At 38.1% G+C, this 17284-nt stretch overlaps 1 protein-coding gene across 1 annotated transcript; it reads left to right on the forward strand.

Moving 5' to 3' along the window:
• The first annotated feature begins 2892 nt into the window (after positions 1-2892).
• LOC125784839 (protein asteroid homolog 1-like) lies at positions 2893-16938 on the forward strand. Its single transcript, XM_049468651.1, has 5 exons — positions 2893-3068; positions 4794-6070; positions 9795-10011; positions 11290-11452; positions 15669-16938. Exons 2-5 carry the CDS (start codon positions 4829-4831, stop codon positions 16060-16062), a joined length of 2016 nt encoding a protein of 671 aa, XP_049324608.1. The 5' UTR covers positions 2893-3068; positions 4794-4828; the 3' UTR covers positions 16063-16938.
• The last annotated feature ends 346 nt before the right edge of the window (positions 16939-17284 follow it).

Here is a 17284-nt window from a genome sequence, read left to right on the forward strand (position 1 = left end):
GAAAACTGTGATTAAAAACGTGGGTTATTCCACCAAATATTGATTTCTGAACTCTTAAAACTTTAAGAATATGAACTTGTTTTCTTTGCATTATTTGAGATCTGAAAGTTCTGCATTTTGTTTGTTATTTCAGTCATTTCTCATTTTCTGTAAATAAATGCTCTAAATGAGAATATTTTTATTTGTAATTTGGGAGAGATGTTGTCTGTAGTTTATAGAATAAAACAACAATGTTCATTTTACTCAAACATAAACCTATAAATAGCAAAATCAGAGAAACTGATTCAGAAACTGAACAAAAAAACGAAAGCATGTGAACAGAAACTGAGAAATAGCGCCCTCTATGGTCACAGAATTCGGTGTAACACCGGTCGAGCTTTTTGGATCACAGTTTTCTTGTCTTGTCTTGGGTACCTTTGGGAATATTGGCGTCTAGAACCCTTATCGTTGCTAAGTGATTCCGCAGAGAGAGCGGTTTGGGCTGCATTAATGCGCTTTTCTGCGATGTGTACCAGCGCTAGCTTTAGCTTTAGCATTCCAGGGTGAACGGTTTGGCATGGAAGCCGATAACACAACAACCTATTGCTTTCAGGCTTTCGGATTTGCTTCAAGTTCGTGCCACCGATTTAATCTTTCGCATGGTTCGGTTTCGTTTCCCCAGTTTGGACTGATTTCTATCGAGGTTCGGGAAATCAGTTAGGCTCTCTAGCCTTAGCTTAGCCTGTGGAGCTGCAAACTGTGCTGTTTCCCCAGGGTTTTCCTCACAGTATTCCAGTATAAACCAGTATATGTGGTGTTTTATACACTATTTTAATGCTCAGCCAGTACTATACAAGTATAAACCAGTATATGTTGTGTTTAAACTAATGGTTTACTGCTCAGCCAGTACTAGACCACTACACCAGCACTATTAACCAGTATATGTTGTGTTTTGAACATTAGGTTACTGCTCAGCCAGAAATAGACCAATATAAACCAGAATATACTAGTATAACTCAGTTTAGATCATTACAAACCAGTATATGTGGTGTTTGAAACATTGCTTTACTGCTCAGCCAGTACTAGACCACTACACCAGCACTATAAACCAGTATAAACTTGTTTAGAACAGTATAAACCAGTATATGATGTGTTTCGAACATTAGGTTACTGCCCAGCCAGCAATAGACCAATATAAACCAGAATATACTAGTATAACCCAATTTAGACCAGTATAAACCAGTATATGTTGTGTTTTAAACATTACTTTACTGCTCAGCCAGTACTAGACCACAACACCAGCACTATAAACCAGCATAAACTAGTTTAGAACAGTATAAACCAGTATATGTGGTGTTGTATACACTATTTTACTGCTCAGCCAGCACTATACAAGAATAAACCAGTATATACGAGTATAGACCAGTTTAAACAGTATAAACCAGTATATGGGGTGTTTTATACACTATTTTACTGCTCAGCCAGCACTATACAAGTATAAACCAGTATATCCTAGTATAAACCAGTTTAGAACAGTATAAACCAGTATAAGCCAGTATAAAGGGTTTGTTTAGAAATGTGATATACTGGTCAATCAGCACTAGACCAGTAAAAAACTGTTTAAACCAGTATAAACTATTATAAACCAGTATAAATGTTTTGGTCAGAAGTATGTTATACTGGTTAGCCAGCACTGTAGACCAGTATAAACCAGTATAAACCAGTATAAATGTTTATGTGTTGTGTTGAGAGCACTGGTATGTGACCCCAGTCTCTCGGGGTCAGTGTGTGGGTGAAGAACACTGGTGCACAGATAAACCAGTATAACCAGTAGAGGTGTGCCAAAAAATCGATTCACATAAGAATCTTGATTCTCATTTACTACGATTCAGAATCGATTTAAAATGTCCCAAAATCGATTCTAAGGTCCAATCCCATTTCTTCCCTTGGCCCTACCCCTCACGGTAAGTTCACACTGCAGCGGCACGAAGCGTTTTTCGCTCCGCCTCCCACTGCCCAAAGCGACCGTGGCCGCTGCAGTTTGAACTTACCGTCAGACCCACACAGAGCGTAGGTGTATGAGAATCACCGGTAAGATGGCAGAACAAGCACTATATTACCTTAGATTAACGTGTAGTTTTAATGTTTTATGGCAGAATGCTTCATAACAAGCATAAAAAAGATCGCTAGTAGTTAGTTTCAGTAACTGTTAGCTAGCTAACTAGCTAACTTTCCAGTTCCACCTTAAATAACGCTACAGGTGGCAGCGGGCTGCAGCATTTAAGGCGGAACGGAAAAATAACAATAAGCTAATCAGAGCTAATTTCAGCTCCTCATCACAGAGGAATTAAGGAATGGACAATATGAATTAATTTCTCCACCTCCTGCCCCCTTTCTGAAGAAATACAACGACCTTAAATTAACTAGTTAATCAGCAGCTGCTCCTGAACTTTAGCGCTCCACTGCTATCATCACATCAGCCCAGCAGCGTCACCTACACACCACCGCTTGTAGCCTGGTAATAAAGCAGTGTTATTTATTATTTATTTATTGTTCATTAACGTCATTGTGATATCCCAGTGATTCCTCTGTCACTGAGGACCCACATTCCTGCACATTTTATTGTTTTTGTAACACATTACCTGCTTCAGGACCAGTGTATATTTTGGAGGCTTTTTTTTCAATAAGTTTTCAATAAATTTTTATAAATCAAATCGTTTTGAATCAAAAATCGATTTTGAATCGAATCGTGGCCCCCAAAATCGGAATCGAATCGAATCGTGAGATAGTAAAAGATTCCCACCCCTAATAACCAGTAAGAGTCTGAGAGAGGCTGTGATGTGTATTGGTAATAGTGACTGGAGTTCAGCGTTGTGCTGATCAGTAATCGATCACAGTGATCAGTCTGTCTGATCGGGTTCGTTTTTTCCGTTGGTTTCGTTTTTCTTCTGTTAGGTTTCGTTTTCCTGCGCGTGACGCGTTTCACTCTCCCTCTGCTTGTGAAGCGCGCGCCTCCCGCGCGTGCACGAGCAGATAGCGCGCGGGACTGCGGGCAGCGCGAGCTCCTCTGCACGCTCTGATCTGAACAGGTAAATTACCTTAAACCTGCAGGTAAATTCACTTTTCTGCACTAAAGACTGGAGTTTTACAGTATTTTACAGGAGAATAACTGGTTTGTTTGATCAACTGTATACTCATATATGGTCCTACATGGAAAAGTAATAAAATGTTACAATGCATTGTTAGATAAATTTGAAAATGTACGAAAATAGCTTAAATGCATAATTCCCTAATGCAACGCAATGGTTTTAAATAGAAAAAATACAGATTTATACAGATATATTAAGGAATGCATGCTCATATCCAAGCAAGCACGATCATGTGTGATTCACATGGCTGGAACTTTATACAGGACCAGTCAAACCCGTTTGGACACACCATATATATTAGAGGTGTGCCAAAAAATCGATTCACATAAGAATCTTGATTCTCATTTACTACGATTCAGAATCGATTTAAAATGTCCCAAAATCGATTCTAAGGTCCAATCCCATTTCTTCCCTTGGCCCTACCCCTCACGGTAAGTTCACACTGCAGCGGCACGAAGCGTTTTTCGCTCCGCCTCCCACTGCCCAAAGCGACCGTGGCCGCTGCAGTTTGAACTTACCGTCAGACCCACACAGAGCGTAGGTGTATGAGAATCACCGGTAAGATGGCAGAACAAGCACTATATTACCTTAGATTAACGTGTAGTTTTAATGTTTTATGGCAGAATGCTTCATAACAAGCATAAAAAAGATCGCTAGTAGTTAGTTTCAGTAACTGTTAGCTAGCTAACTAGCTAACTTTCCAGTTCCACCTTAAATAACGCTACAGGTGGCAGCGGGCTGCAGCATTTAAGGCGGAACGGAAAAATAACAATAAGCTAATCAGAGCTAATTTCAGCTCCCCATCACAGAGGAATTAAGGAATGGACAATATGAATTAATTTCTCCACCTCCTGCCCCCTTTCTGAAGAAATACAACGACCTTAAATTAACTAGTTAATCAGCAGCTGCTCCTGAACTTTAGCGCTCCACTGCTATCATCACATCAGCCCAGCAGCGTCACCTACACACCACCGCTAGTAGCCTGGTAATAAAGCAGTGTTATTTATTATTTATTTATTGTTCATTAACGTCATTGTGATATCCCAGTGATTCCTCTGTCACTGAGGACCCACATTCCTGCACATTTTATTGTTTTTGTAACACATTACCTGCTTCAGGACCAGTGTATATTTTGGAGGCTTTTTTTTCAATAAGTTTTCAATAAATTTTTATAAATCAAATCGTTTTGAATCAAAAATCGATTTTGAATCGAATCGTGGCCCCCAAAATCGGAATCGAATCGAATCGTGAGATAGTAAAAGATTCCCACCCCTAATATATATAGTGTTTTTTCATTATTTTAAACTTTTCTATTTCACAGATTAATACTAAACTCATCCAAACTATGAAGAAACGCATATGGAATTATTTAATAAAGAAAAAAGTGTTAAACAAACCAGAATATGTTTTATATTTTAGCTTTCAGTTTTTCAGTTAACAGCTGTGCTGAACTCATCAAGAGTTAATTACTTGAAATTCTTTATTCTTAATGTGTTTGAGAGCATCAGTTGTAAAGTTGTGAAGAGGTCAGTCAATCTGAAAGAACTTTTTAAAGTTTTCATACTGAAAACATAATTTTAAGTAATTTCAATCTTCAAATGGGTTAGTTTGACCTGTAACATAACAGGTTCTACATGAGGGGAAATTACTTTTCTTTCTCTCCAGGTTTGTTGAATTGTAAGGTCTCAGGAACTGGAGCCATGGAGGCCAATGATCTGAGGAGCTACATCAGCAGCCACAAGAACATCTTTGTCTTGAGGAACAAACAGTTCCGAGACAGCAAGCTTGTAATCGATGGATGCAACTTGTACCACACTCTGTATTTTACATCGGGCTTGGATCAGGCACAGGGTGGGGAATATGGCGATTTTGAAACAGTGGTTTGCAATTTCTTCAAGAACCTCAAAGAATGCAGCATCAAACCGTACGTTGTGTTGGACGGAGGGGACGACGGCGGCGACGGCGAGTTCCGCAACCTGAAGAAAAAAGGTGAAATCACAATCAGAAAGGCTCACGCCTTGTCTACAGGACGTCCACGAAACGTCCTGCCAATTCTCGTCAAGACGGTGTTCGTGCAGATCCTCAGGAAGCTGGAGGTGCCGTTTGTTCAGTGCGTTGCCAAGGCTGACTGGGAGACTGCTGCCTTGGCCAACGAGTGGAACTGTCCGGTTCTTTCTAACAAGGCCGACTTCTACATTTTCGACATGAAGGGAGGACTGCTGCCCCTTTGGAGTTTCCAGTGGAAGAATTTATCCTTGATGAATCAATCGGACGAAAAGTTTGTTCGAGCCAAAGAATATTTTGTGGAACGGCTGAGCACTCATAGAAGACTTTTCCTCCCTGTTTTCGCCACAATTGCGAGCAATGACGATATTCACCTGGACAAAGGATCGCTTCCAAACTGGGCGAAACCCTCAAAAGGCTCTACTGTAACCAAGGATATCGATGCCTTGTTCAAATGGCTGTCAAAATTTAAGAAACCAAAAGAGGCCATAAATGGAGTTCTGAGCCACATTAGGGACCCGGCGTATTCAGACAAAGTCCTCAATGTCCTCACGCAAGGTCTGGAGGACTACCAGCTCTCCCTCAGCTCCATAGCAGAGTTCTTCACGAGTGGAACGGCACTTCCTGATTCTTCGCCATGCCTTCCAGAGTGGACTCTTCAGCAGTTGGCCAAGGGCAAGCTTGACACCGTCGTAATGGACGTCCTCGTCAAGCAGAGGACGGTTCTCAGCTTCCCAGTGGAGAATTCCCTGTACTCCAGCAGCAATCGGATGTCTCAACCCATACGGCAGACCATTTATGCCTTACTGCTGGGCGTAACGGATGGCGCCTACGTGGAGGAATACGACAGGGAGGAGCTTGAGATAACCAGCTCCAGGGTGGAAGCTGTTCTACCAAGTAAGGTCGTTCCAAACCTCCAGTTGGAGACACTGTGGGAGGTAATACAGCCAATGCACATGCATTTGTCCAAATATAGAATATCCAACAAAAAATATTAATATTTTATTATATTTTTCTGTGGGACAACACTAAAGAAATGAAACTTGACATATAACATATATATATAACGAGTTTTCAGTGTACAGCTTGTATAGCAGTATAGATGTACTCTCCTCTCGAAGTAACTCAACACACAGCCTTTAATATCTAAATATTTAGCAACACAGTTGAGTACACCTCACGTCCCTGGTGTTATGTCACGTGTTAAAGTTATTAGGGAGCAAGGACGTTAAATATGGTGCTTTGGGTTCAGTTCTCTCTAGGGTTGCAACGGTATAAGATTTTCACGGTATGAGAACCGTCTCAGAAAATACCGCGGTATCACGGTTATCACGGTATCACAGTTTGTTACATATATTATTAAACTGACCCTTAAAAAATTACAACAAAGGTTTTTTGTTCAATTAACTATTTATTGTAGAAACCTGGAACAACTATATAGATAATGTCTCCTTAAAAAAAATAAGCTGTACACCATTAGGTAATCCGTCGTAGCACGCACTTCACGCCTGTACCTGCGTGCCCAAATTTCGGATAACTCAGCGCTTTTGCCGCATGGGTTGTGCACGACTACAAAGAGGTTTTATTTAGGTTCAGATTAAAATTATAAACTAAACACATACTTTGCGCTGCACGGCGGGGTGCTGTTCTCGGAGATGGGAGTACAGGTTTGACGTATGTCCACCTTTAGCTGTGAAATAGTCCCACACTGCTGATTTTAGTTTAGCCTTTTTTTAGACGGACGGAGATTTGTTTAGTCTGATGCACTTTCTGCTGTTCTCACCGCTGTGTGCTGAGCAGCTGAAGCGGAGCAGAGTTGCGCATGCGCGGGTGAGTTTCTCCGCTGGCTTGTGTTTTACCGGTAATAAGCAAACACACACGGTATGATAACTGTGCATTTTAATACCATGGTATACCGTGAAACCGGTTACCGCTGCAACCCTAGTTCTCTCATATTGGCCACTGGATACTCAACATGCCACCTCATGCCACCTTGTTGGCCTAGGCTATAAGAGGATTCCCAACAACCTAAAACTGAGCTACAGCATGGTGGCCAAGGCCAAACATGGTGGCCAAGGCCTCGCCAGAGGTTGGCTTTAAAACATGTATCCCACTATTCTTTTTCGACCATGTTCAGACCCTGCCAAAAATGTTTTGCCTCAGATTTCTGGGTCCTCTATTGCTAATGTACCTCATTAATGTAAGTCACTTTGGATAAAAGCGTCCACTATATGCTATGTAATGTAATGTGTGCATGGAACTGTCCTAGAATAAAGCCTCTTCTGAAGCTGATGCACAAGGAAGCCTGCAAACAGTTTACTGAAGACAAGCAATCCAATAGCATGGATTAACAGAACCATGTCCTGTGGTCTGACGAGCTTAAGATAAACTTGTTTGGCTCAGATCGTGTCCAGCATGTGTGGTGGCTTCCTGATGAAGAGTATGAAGACAACTGTCCTTTGCCTCAGTAAAGCATGGTGGTGGTAGTATCATAATCCAGCACTGGCGAGCTGAACTCCAAACATGTACTGTGCCATTCTGAAGCAGAGCATGTGCAAGGACCACTGTTTGGCCATTGAATTTGTCATAAACCAGGGCTGCATGTTAGTATTTCTAAAATAGTATTTTTCACACAACATGTACGTTATCGTATAGCTTGTTTTTCATAAGAATAATTCCAAAATGAACAGAAAAAAGCATTTTTTTCTCTTATCGCACAACAGGATTAGCAAAATTAATTCAGAACATATTCAGAAATATTTGTAGTGCATTTTTGGAGAGAAAATCTAGGTAGCAACATACCTGAAACAGATTTTAGAACAAATAAATCTTCAGATCTTGCAATGTACGGCTGCAGGTGTAAGACACTGAGGTTGTAAAAAATAAAGTAGGAAGAAATTAGTTTAATTCACTTTTTACTGTCTAAAGTGTCTAGGCAACAACTTGATAAAATTAGCATTTCCAAAACCATACAATAAACAAATCACTTGATATTTTTATAAAGTTACAGAACAATGTTATTACAGTTTTTCACTAGATATAGATTTAAAAAAAATATATAAATATATTTTAGAGAGGAACTGCAGCAGCTATGCACCGTCCATCTCAGAGCTCTCACTCGTCAATTAAAAGCTCCCAAAAATATTTTTAACCTTTTTACAAAAATATAAATTTGAAAAAAAAAAAAAAAACTTTTTACACATTTTTAACCCTTTTTTATATAAAAATAGAGTGATTTTGGTGAAACTCGTTCATTGTTTTATCAGTTAAATTTTTAACTCTGTTACACATGTTTCCCTTCCTTCGAAAACTGGGCCTCATGGCAGTTTTTCAACATAATAGTTGAGCGTCTGTGGGGCATCCTCAAGCTGAAGGTGAAGGAGCGCTAGGTGATAATATTAGTGCTCACACAAAATTAATATAATTAAAATAATTGATTTATTTTATCTATACTGCTCTACAAGCTGTACACTGACTACTTTGAATTACATTCAAGTTGTTTTATTTCTACAGTGCTTCCCATTAAAAGATACAGTATAATAGAATATTTAGAGAAATGTGAGGGTTGTTTTCACTTTTGCTGAATTAATTTTTGTCCTTCACCACCTCCACCTCATGTTAACCCTCCTGTTATGTTCATTTATCAGGAACAGCAATAGTGTTCCCAGGTCAGCTTGACCCGGTGTATGTTTAATTATCTGAAAGATAAAAGACAGTCAGTGTGAATATTTCATTTTCAACTCCATTACTAATTATTCTACCAGTTTTAGTGCAATGGAGTAACTTACCTCTAACAGATAATTATTAAATTACGATAATTCCCTTGATTTTCATAATAAAATAATATATTTTTGAATGTTTTTTAATGTTTCACTACTTTATTTTTGAACTTTAGAAAGACCGACATAAAAAATGCAATAGTTGCAATACATACATTGCAATTTTGTTTTAGTTTTTGTTTTTGCAGGGGGTGTTTTGCAAATATGTGAGACAAACCATTTTCATATTATACAGCTCTGGAAAAAAATGAAGAGAGCACTTCAGTTTCTGAATCAGTTTCTCTGATTTTGCTATTTATAGGTTTATGTTTGAGTAAAATGAACATTGCTGTTTTATTCTATAAACTACAGACAGCAATTCTCCCAAATTCCAAATAAAAATATTCTCATTTAGAGCATTTATTTACAGAAAATGAGAAAACAGATTCAGATTCATAAGTTTTTAGGAGTTTTTAGTTTTTAGTTTTTTTTGCATGTTCTCCTCCACCAGTCTTACACACTGCTTTTGGATAACTTTATGCTGCTTTACTCCTGGTGGTTTGATGGCTTGTGATCATCCATCTTCCTCTTGATTATATTCCAGAGGTTTTTAATTTGGTAAAATCAATGGTCTCTTTTTTACAGAGCTGTATGTTGATTAAACTAATTAAGGCAATCAGAAGAAGTTTTACACTGAGAAATATACTTTTAACTATTTTTAAAGCAGGTCAATTTGACCCAGAACATAACAGAAGGGTGAAACCCACCAAACTCAAACTCTGAATGACTCTGTTCATATCTGAACCATTTAATCACTTGAAAATGTAAAATTGGTGGAGTTCTCCGTTTAATACACATAATAAAACACATAAAGCACTAAAATATCTGTTTCTTTATGCTCTAGACAGCGTGGAACTGGCGGCAGCAGGTTCTCCTGGAAGTTTTGCTGGTCTTTCAGCCTCCTGACCGGCTTCCCGTCCCTCCCAGTCTGCAGCTAGCCGTGTACGTCACCTGCTACTGGCTGAAACAGGCAGAACCAGAACCCAAACCAGAGTTCCTCCGGGCCTTACTGGTGGGACTGGTGTACGGAGAGCTGTCCAGAGATCCACTTACGCAAAGAGGTGAGACACTCTTCTCATTTACTAAAGTTAAAAGTGCTCTTATCTGGGGAGCTGTTATCTTGCGGTTTCTGAGGCTGGTAACTCTGACGAACTTCCTTTTCTGGGGCGGTCCTGATAAGAGCCAGTTTCATCATTGTAAGGTTTTGGATGATCTTGAGGATACGACCTTCATTTCTTCTTAAAAGTATTTTTTAATCTTTACTTAATTGAGTAGTTCTTACTTCTCATAACCTGGATTCGAACATTACTGAAATATTCACTATTCACTGTATACCTGTAACTCTACCTCTTCACTACTTTACTTTAACTGATGCTCTCAAACACTTTATTAAGAGACAAGAAATTCAAGTAATTAACTCTTGATGAGTTCAGCACAGCTGTTAACTGAAAGCCTGAATTCCAGGAGATTCTACCTCATAAAACTGACTGAAAAAATTGTTTAACAGTTTTTTGTTAATTACTTTCATAATTTTATATGTTTTTCTTCATAGTTTGGATGAGTGTAGTATTAATCTATAATGCAGAACTTTTTTATTTATTTAGTTTAATTATATATATATATATATATATATATACTTAGGTATATATATATATATATATATTTTTTTTTGTTTTTGTTTGTTTGTTTATTTGATTAATTATTAATTAATATGTTTTATTATTGTTTACATTAAAAAGGGTGTGGTTGTGGAACTTGGTTTGGTTCTCCAAAGAGGAAACTAGGAAATGGGTGGAAAACAAAACCCTGAAGAGGTGCAAAAAAAAGGCGGGAAACAGAACACAGGAAATGCCACAAAATGGCATGTGCAAACGAAGGACACCTTTCAGCTTCAAATAAACTCAAAACGGACTGAGCAGCCCTCTATTTTTTGCCTTCTTTTTTTTCTTTTCTTTCCTTACATTCTCTGTTACCGGTCACCCCTCTACAAAGGTGCGACAGAGCAACGAGTGTTTTGACTGGAGGTTTATATAGAGTGCTGCACAGGTGTGACTGGTTGCCACTGATCACCTCCAGGGATTCTGGGAATTGGAGTTTTGAGACCCAATCCAACCCAATATATTTGTATTAAGTACAACACCAGTAAAACATTAGTACTTTTTCAAAGTATACTGAAATACAGATTAAACAGCAAAAATAAGGAGAAATAAGAAATAAGGAGAAAAGCTATAATTAAAAAGTCCACATATGCAACTTTTTCTCACAAGGGAATCTGATACATTTTAGTGATTTTCTAATTCATAATATTAATTTTATGTTTATTTCTGTGTCAATTTTAGGGGCGGTTCCAAAGAGGCTGAAGAACCTGAAGACCCGTAAAGAGAAAATCCCGCTGGACCTGGAGGTGGCTCACGCTTACAGCCAATGGCAGTGCAGTCTGAGGGACAGTCTCCGCCTCAACCAGCTGCTGGCCAATCCGGTTCCAGAACCCGAGTATGCCTGGTAAACACCAGCTTTATTATGTCCTTCATTTTACGCTCTGACCTCTTATCTCCCATCAGAGCTGTAATCAGTGCTGCTGCTGCTGGACTGTAACTGTAGCTTATCACACAGCAAACAGAACAGTGGCAGTGTTTAATACAGGACTAGCTGTGAAGCATGGGGGCGGGTGCGTTCACGCTTAACACACCTAATTCTAAATAATTCATACTGAGTGGATACTGAGAAACCCATAGCAGTTACTGTAATTCATAGTGGATATGCTGGGTAACTCATAGTTACTGAATAATTCATTCTGGATAATGAGTAATTTATATGACCTTCTGAATAATACACTGTAAATACTGTAAAATGCATGGTAAGTACAGAAAAATCTTAGTGGATGCTAAATAATTATTAATACTAATTACTTAATAATTCATACTGGACACTACATACAGCAGTTTATAGCGAGTACCGATTAATTCATGCTAGATAATGAATAATTCTCATTACGTACTGAATAATTCATAGTAGATACGGCATAATTCATGGAAAGTATCAAATAATTCATAGTAGATACGGCATAATTCATGGAAAGTATCAAATAATTCATAGTAGATACGACATAATTCATGGACAGTATCAAATAATTCATAGTAGATACGGCATAATTCATGGAAAGTATCAAATAATTCATAGTAGATACGACATAATTCGTGAAAAGTATCACATTATTCATAGTGTCCCTTGTAAAAGAAAAGTGTATTTAATTATCTTTTTAAAAAGTATACTTAACATGGAGAAGTACATACTTTTTAAAATTAAAATACATGCTGAAATACATACTAAATGTACTATTCTGCACTTAAGTATATTTCAGCTGTAATTAAGCTATATTTAAATACAACATGAAAACATTAAATTGTGCTTTTAAGCACTTTTTTCATACATATATTCTGCAAACTCTCTTATTCAGAACTCAGAGCTGTATGTATGTCCTAACCTTAAATAAATATATATATGAGAAAACCATTCTTCTTTCTTTTTACCTTAAAAGCAGAGTCTGTTTTGCATTATTTTTACTTCATTTTATTTCATCACTGCTATTTCATGTAATCTGCATTTGGAAAAAGCCTGGACAGGACAATTCCATCGCAGATATTGAATAATTCATGAATTTGCCATATGAAAAAAACACTGGTTAGTTACTGAATAATTAATACTGGACACTATATAGTTTATGTAGGGGTTAGTAGTAATTAATACTAAATAATGAAGCTAACGTATTACTTAAATACTTCATAATTCATGCAAAGTACCAAACAATTTGTAGTGGATACTGAATAATTTATAGAGGTTAATGAATAATTAATAATAGTATATCATTTGGATAAAGCTTGGACATGATAAATCCATAGTAGATCCTGCATAATTCATGGGATTACCAAATAAATCATAGTGGTTCGTTATTAAATAATTCATACTGGACACTACATAGATTTTATGTAGTGGTTAGTGATTGATTTATATTAGAAATATATATTCACAACATATATATATATATATATTCATAACTATATATATATATATATATATATATATATATATATACACAACACTGGGGGTCACTATCACCCCAATTCTGAACTCACCTGTTTCTTATTTTCCAACTTTTAGCAGTATTTAAGGACAATGTACTCTTCTAAGCGTTTGTTATTCTCAAGATCTATTTTTTTTTTTACCTCGAGATTGGATTGTTTGCCTGTATTTTCTTGTTTTTTTATTAATAAACCTGCATTTGGATCTTTTATCATGTCTTGAGTGAAAATTACAAAATCCCTTTTATTTTAAATGTTGTTTTCTAATAAAATGTCAAGTCCTCCAATAAAGACACTTAAAAAAAACATTAAAAACCTTAAACCATATTTTTTTTAATTAATAGCTGAAATGTGTTCCTTAGAAGTAATAAAACATACCAGTCCTGCTTAAGATTATTATAAACATTTCATAATCTTAAAAAAAAAAATACTTTTACTGTGGTAATTTCTGCCTCTGCAGCTCCTCTCAGGTTCAACCGTGCTATAGACTTGGATGATGCAATATGCAAATTAGACAATAAAAAAATACCCCCCCAGCCCAATCAGCTCTCCCTCCTGCCCCACCCCTAAACCCATACATCACCCAGTGCCTCACCCAAATGTCCCCTCCCTTTTTTAAAATAATTTTATTTCAAATTTTTCCCATTTTCTCCCCAATTTACACGGCCAATTACCCAACCCACTCATTAGGCCTCCCCCCTATCACTAGTGATGCTCCCCAACACCAGGAGGGTGAAGACTAACACATGCTTCCTCCGATACATGTGAAGTCAGACTCCGCCTCTTTTCGAGCTGCTGCTGATGCAGTATTGCCGAGCAGCATCACAGCGCTAACACTAATACATCAGCTCACAGATGCCCTGTGCTGCAGCCATCTACCCACCCGGAGGGAGCAGGGCCAATTTTGCTCCCTCTGAGCGCCGGCAGCTTGATGGTAAAGCTGCATGAGCTGGGGTTCGAACCTGCGACCTCTCGCTCATAGTGGCAGCGCTTTCGACCGCTAGACCACTCGGCGCCCCCCTCCCTCTTTAAAGCATTGTTCAGCTGAGGGTGGAGTCAGCTAAAATCAAGGGATTTAAAAGTGCCTCTTTAAATAAAATGAGGCCACTATGATCAGGAGATTGCTGGTTCGAATCCTGGTCATGCAGCTTGCCATCATCTGTTGGAGCCCTGAGAAAGCACAGTTGTCCTTGCTCTCTCTGGGTGGGTACAGTACAGTAGATGGCGCTCTCTCTTTCCCCTCATCACTCCTAGGGTGATGTGGATCAGCACAAGGCTGCGTCTGCAAATTTTTTAGGGTTTAACATCCTACCTGGAGCAACCGAAGCCACATGGGAAACAATACCAGTAACTGATAAAACAAATATTATATGCTATAACATGTTTAAATTTAAATACCATTAAAGCTGATGTCTGTAGGTTTTGGGGTTTAGAGGATTTAGTGCCTCTCTGGTGAGAATGGGTAATTGCAGCGAGCATGTGGAAAAATCATTTTAAACTGGGCGGGTGTGATGCGGTCTCCGTTCAGAGCGGATGAATCCGATTCCAGGTTATGTTTAGTCAGAGAGAGAGAGAGAGAGAGAGAGAGAGAGAGAGAGAGCTCAGTCAGAATCTTCCCTCCTTCGTTTCTTTGGTTTTACTATGGGTGAATGGAGGAGCTACTGAGCTCTGAGTTTCCTCTTCTGAAGTCTCCATTGCTCCACCAGCCGCTCACGTTCAGTAAAACTGAGCCGGATCCTCTTTTAGAGGCTGTACGTGTGACGTAACTACATAAAGACGCGTGACGTGGCCAGAAGAAGAAGAAATCCTGCGAAAAGCGACCCGACACCCCAGTTTTTAGAATGAATATATTATATTATATATTAGCAGGGATGGTGGTTCAGCACATTGGTACCATTAAACACTTTATTTTATCCATATTCTTCTCCACTCAGAAATGCTTCTGCTTTCAGAAGTTTAGGAACTAAATAATCTAGACTGACACTTTAAAAGAAATTAATAAAACATAAATGTATATGTATTAATTCATTTCTTGTTTTCATGTACTTGTTTTAAATGTTTTTCAGTACCACTTTAAAATAAGACTTTATAAAGGATATATGAATAGCTTATAAAGGAGTTTATTAATGCACCAAATACTGATTCCACATTCGTTTATACTGTTAAACCTCAAATCTCACTATATACTTACCTTACTTTATCTTTTCCATCAGTCATCATTAACATTTCTGTTATTTACTTTATTCATTCAACTGTAAAAACATATTAAACGACTAAACGACTAACAACTTATTTTATTAAATATGTTAATAAAGCAATTGTCACTGTTGGTTTTTTCTATTTATGTGTTGTAGGTTAAGCGTATTAATGTTTTTAAAGTATTTATAACTTAATTTATAACCGTTAATAAACTCCTTTATAAACTATTTATAAGCCCTTTATAAAGGAGCCTTATTTTGAAGTGGTATCTGTTTTTCATTGGTTGTCTCAGGACAACTTTATCCAGCCAGACCTCTGTTAAAGCAGTGTATATAAAATAAAACTTACAGAGTTTAATATTATCTGTTTTTACCTGTTTTAAATCTGTTTTAAATCTATTTTAATCTGTTATTTATCTGTTTTTATGTGTTGTTGTTCAGGTTGTACAGTGGTGAGCTGGTGCACAGTGTAATCAGGGATCTGAGGAGGGGCGTCGGTGCAGAAGTTCTCCTGGCCGGATCTCCTCCGGCTCTGCAGCTCTACCAGCAGCTGATGGAGGCGGTGGAGCCGGAGCTGGAAGACGAGATGAGGGCGAGGCTCGGATGGAGTGCAGGAGGGAGTGCCGAATCTGCTCCGGCTCTGCAGTTCTACCAGCAGCTGATGGAGGCGGTGGAGTCGGAGCTGGACGACGAGATGAGGAGTGAGAAGAGCAAGAGCTCCAACCTGGAGGAGAAGATCTACGAACAGTCCTGCAGCTACCGGACCAGACAGCGCAAAAGATCTCACAAATCAGATCCCAGATCCAAAAAATCTGAGCTCTCCCACTGGGAATGAAAAAAAATCAAATGATCATAATAGACTCACAAGGCCACATGGTATCTCGTATCCTATGCCATGACTTTTGGCACATCTCAAGGAAGCCTTATAAACTATACGCTTACCTTTCGGACATGTGGGCGGTTTCGTTGTTTTTTTGTTTTGTTTTGTTTTGTTTTTTACCTTAATTGATTGGCTGCTTTGATTTCCATAAATAATAATAATAATAATATAACATGAAATGATCATAATACAATACACTGACAGGTCCTATCCCATTTAGGACTGCCACAGCAACCACCTAGCAACCATTTAGGATTACCACAACAAACACTTAGCAAACACCTAACAGCCACTTAAGATTACCACAGCAACCACCTAGCAATCTCTTAGGATTACCACAGCAACCACACAGCAACAATTTTGGATTACCACAGAAACCACCTAGCAACAATTTAGGATTACCACAGCAACCACCTAGAACTTTCCACAGCAACCACCTAGCAACAATTTAGGTTTACCCCAGCAACCACCTACCAACCATTTAGGATTACCACAGCAGGCAACTACCAACCACTAAGGATTACCACTGAAACCACACAACACCCATTTAGGATTACCACAGCAACCACTCAAGATTACCACAGCAGGCAACTAGCAACCATTTAGGATTACCACAGCAAACCCCTAACAGCCACTTAGATTTACCACAGCAACCAATTGGGTTTACCACAGCAACCACCTAGCACTTACTTAGGATTACCACAGAAACCAGACAGGAGCCATTTAGGATTACCACAGCAACCATCTCTTAACCATTTGAGATTACCAAAGCATCCACCTCGCAACCATTTAGGATTACCACATCAATCATACAAACCATTTAGAATGACCACAGCAGCCACCTAGCAACCACTTTCAATTACAACAGAAACCACACAGCACACAGGGATTTTTATTTGTATTAATATTTATAATTTTTAATTATTTTATTTTTATATTTAATTATAATATTTATAATTTTTTAATTATATAAATAGGGGCGTAATTTGACTTTTTCGTCACATGACAACTGCATTGCTATTAATTCAATTTGTACCAATGATTGTTTTAATGAATGTTAAATACAATAATAAATTTGATGATGTGTTCTAATTGTCTCAGATTACTGTTTATATGCTGTTTTAATGTGTATAGCTTGTGGAATTAATGTTGCTTTTTGATGTTAAACTGTTTGATA

The sequence above is a fragment of the Astyanax mexicanus genome, chromosome 1 (genome assembly GCF_023375975.1).
Source record: "Astyanax mexicanus isolate ESR-SI-001 chromosome 1, AstMex3_surface, whole genome shotgun sequence".
Taxonomy (NCBI): domain Eukaryota; kingdom Metazoa; phylum Chordata; class Actinopteri; order Characiformes; family Acestrorhamphidae; genus Astyanax; species Astyanax mexicanus.

What these genes read in the sequence shown, in the direction of transcription:
- LOC125784839 (XM_049468651.1), top strand. Translation starts at nt 4,829, where the DNA reads ATGGAGGCCAATGATCTGAGGAGCTACATCAGCAGCCACAAGAACATC. An exon ending in AGTTGGAGACACTGTGGGAG is followed by an intron (nt 6,071 to 9,794) that starts GTAATACAGCCA and finishes TTTATGCTCTAG; the next exon opens with ACAGCGTGGAACTGGCGGCA. An exon ending in AGATCCACTTACGCAAAGAG is followed by an intron (nt 10,012 to 11,289) that starts GTGAGACACTCT and finishes TGTCAATTTTAG; the next exon opens with GGGCGGTTCCAAAGAGGCTG.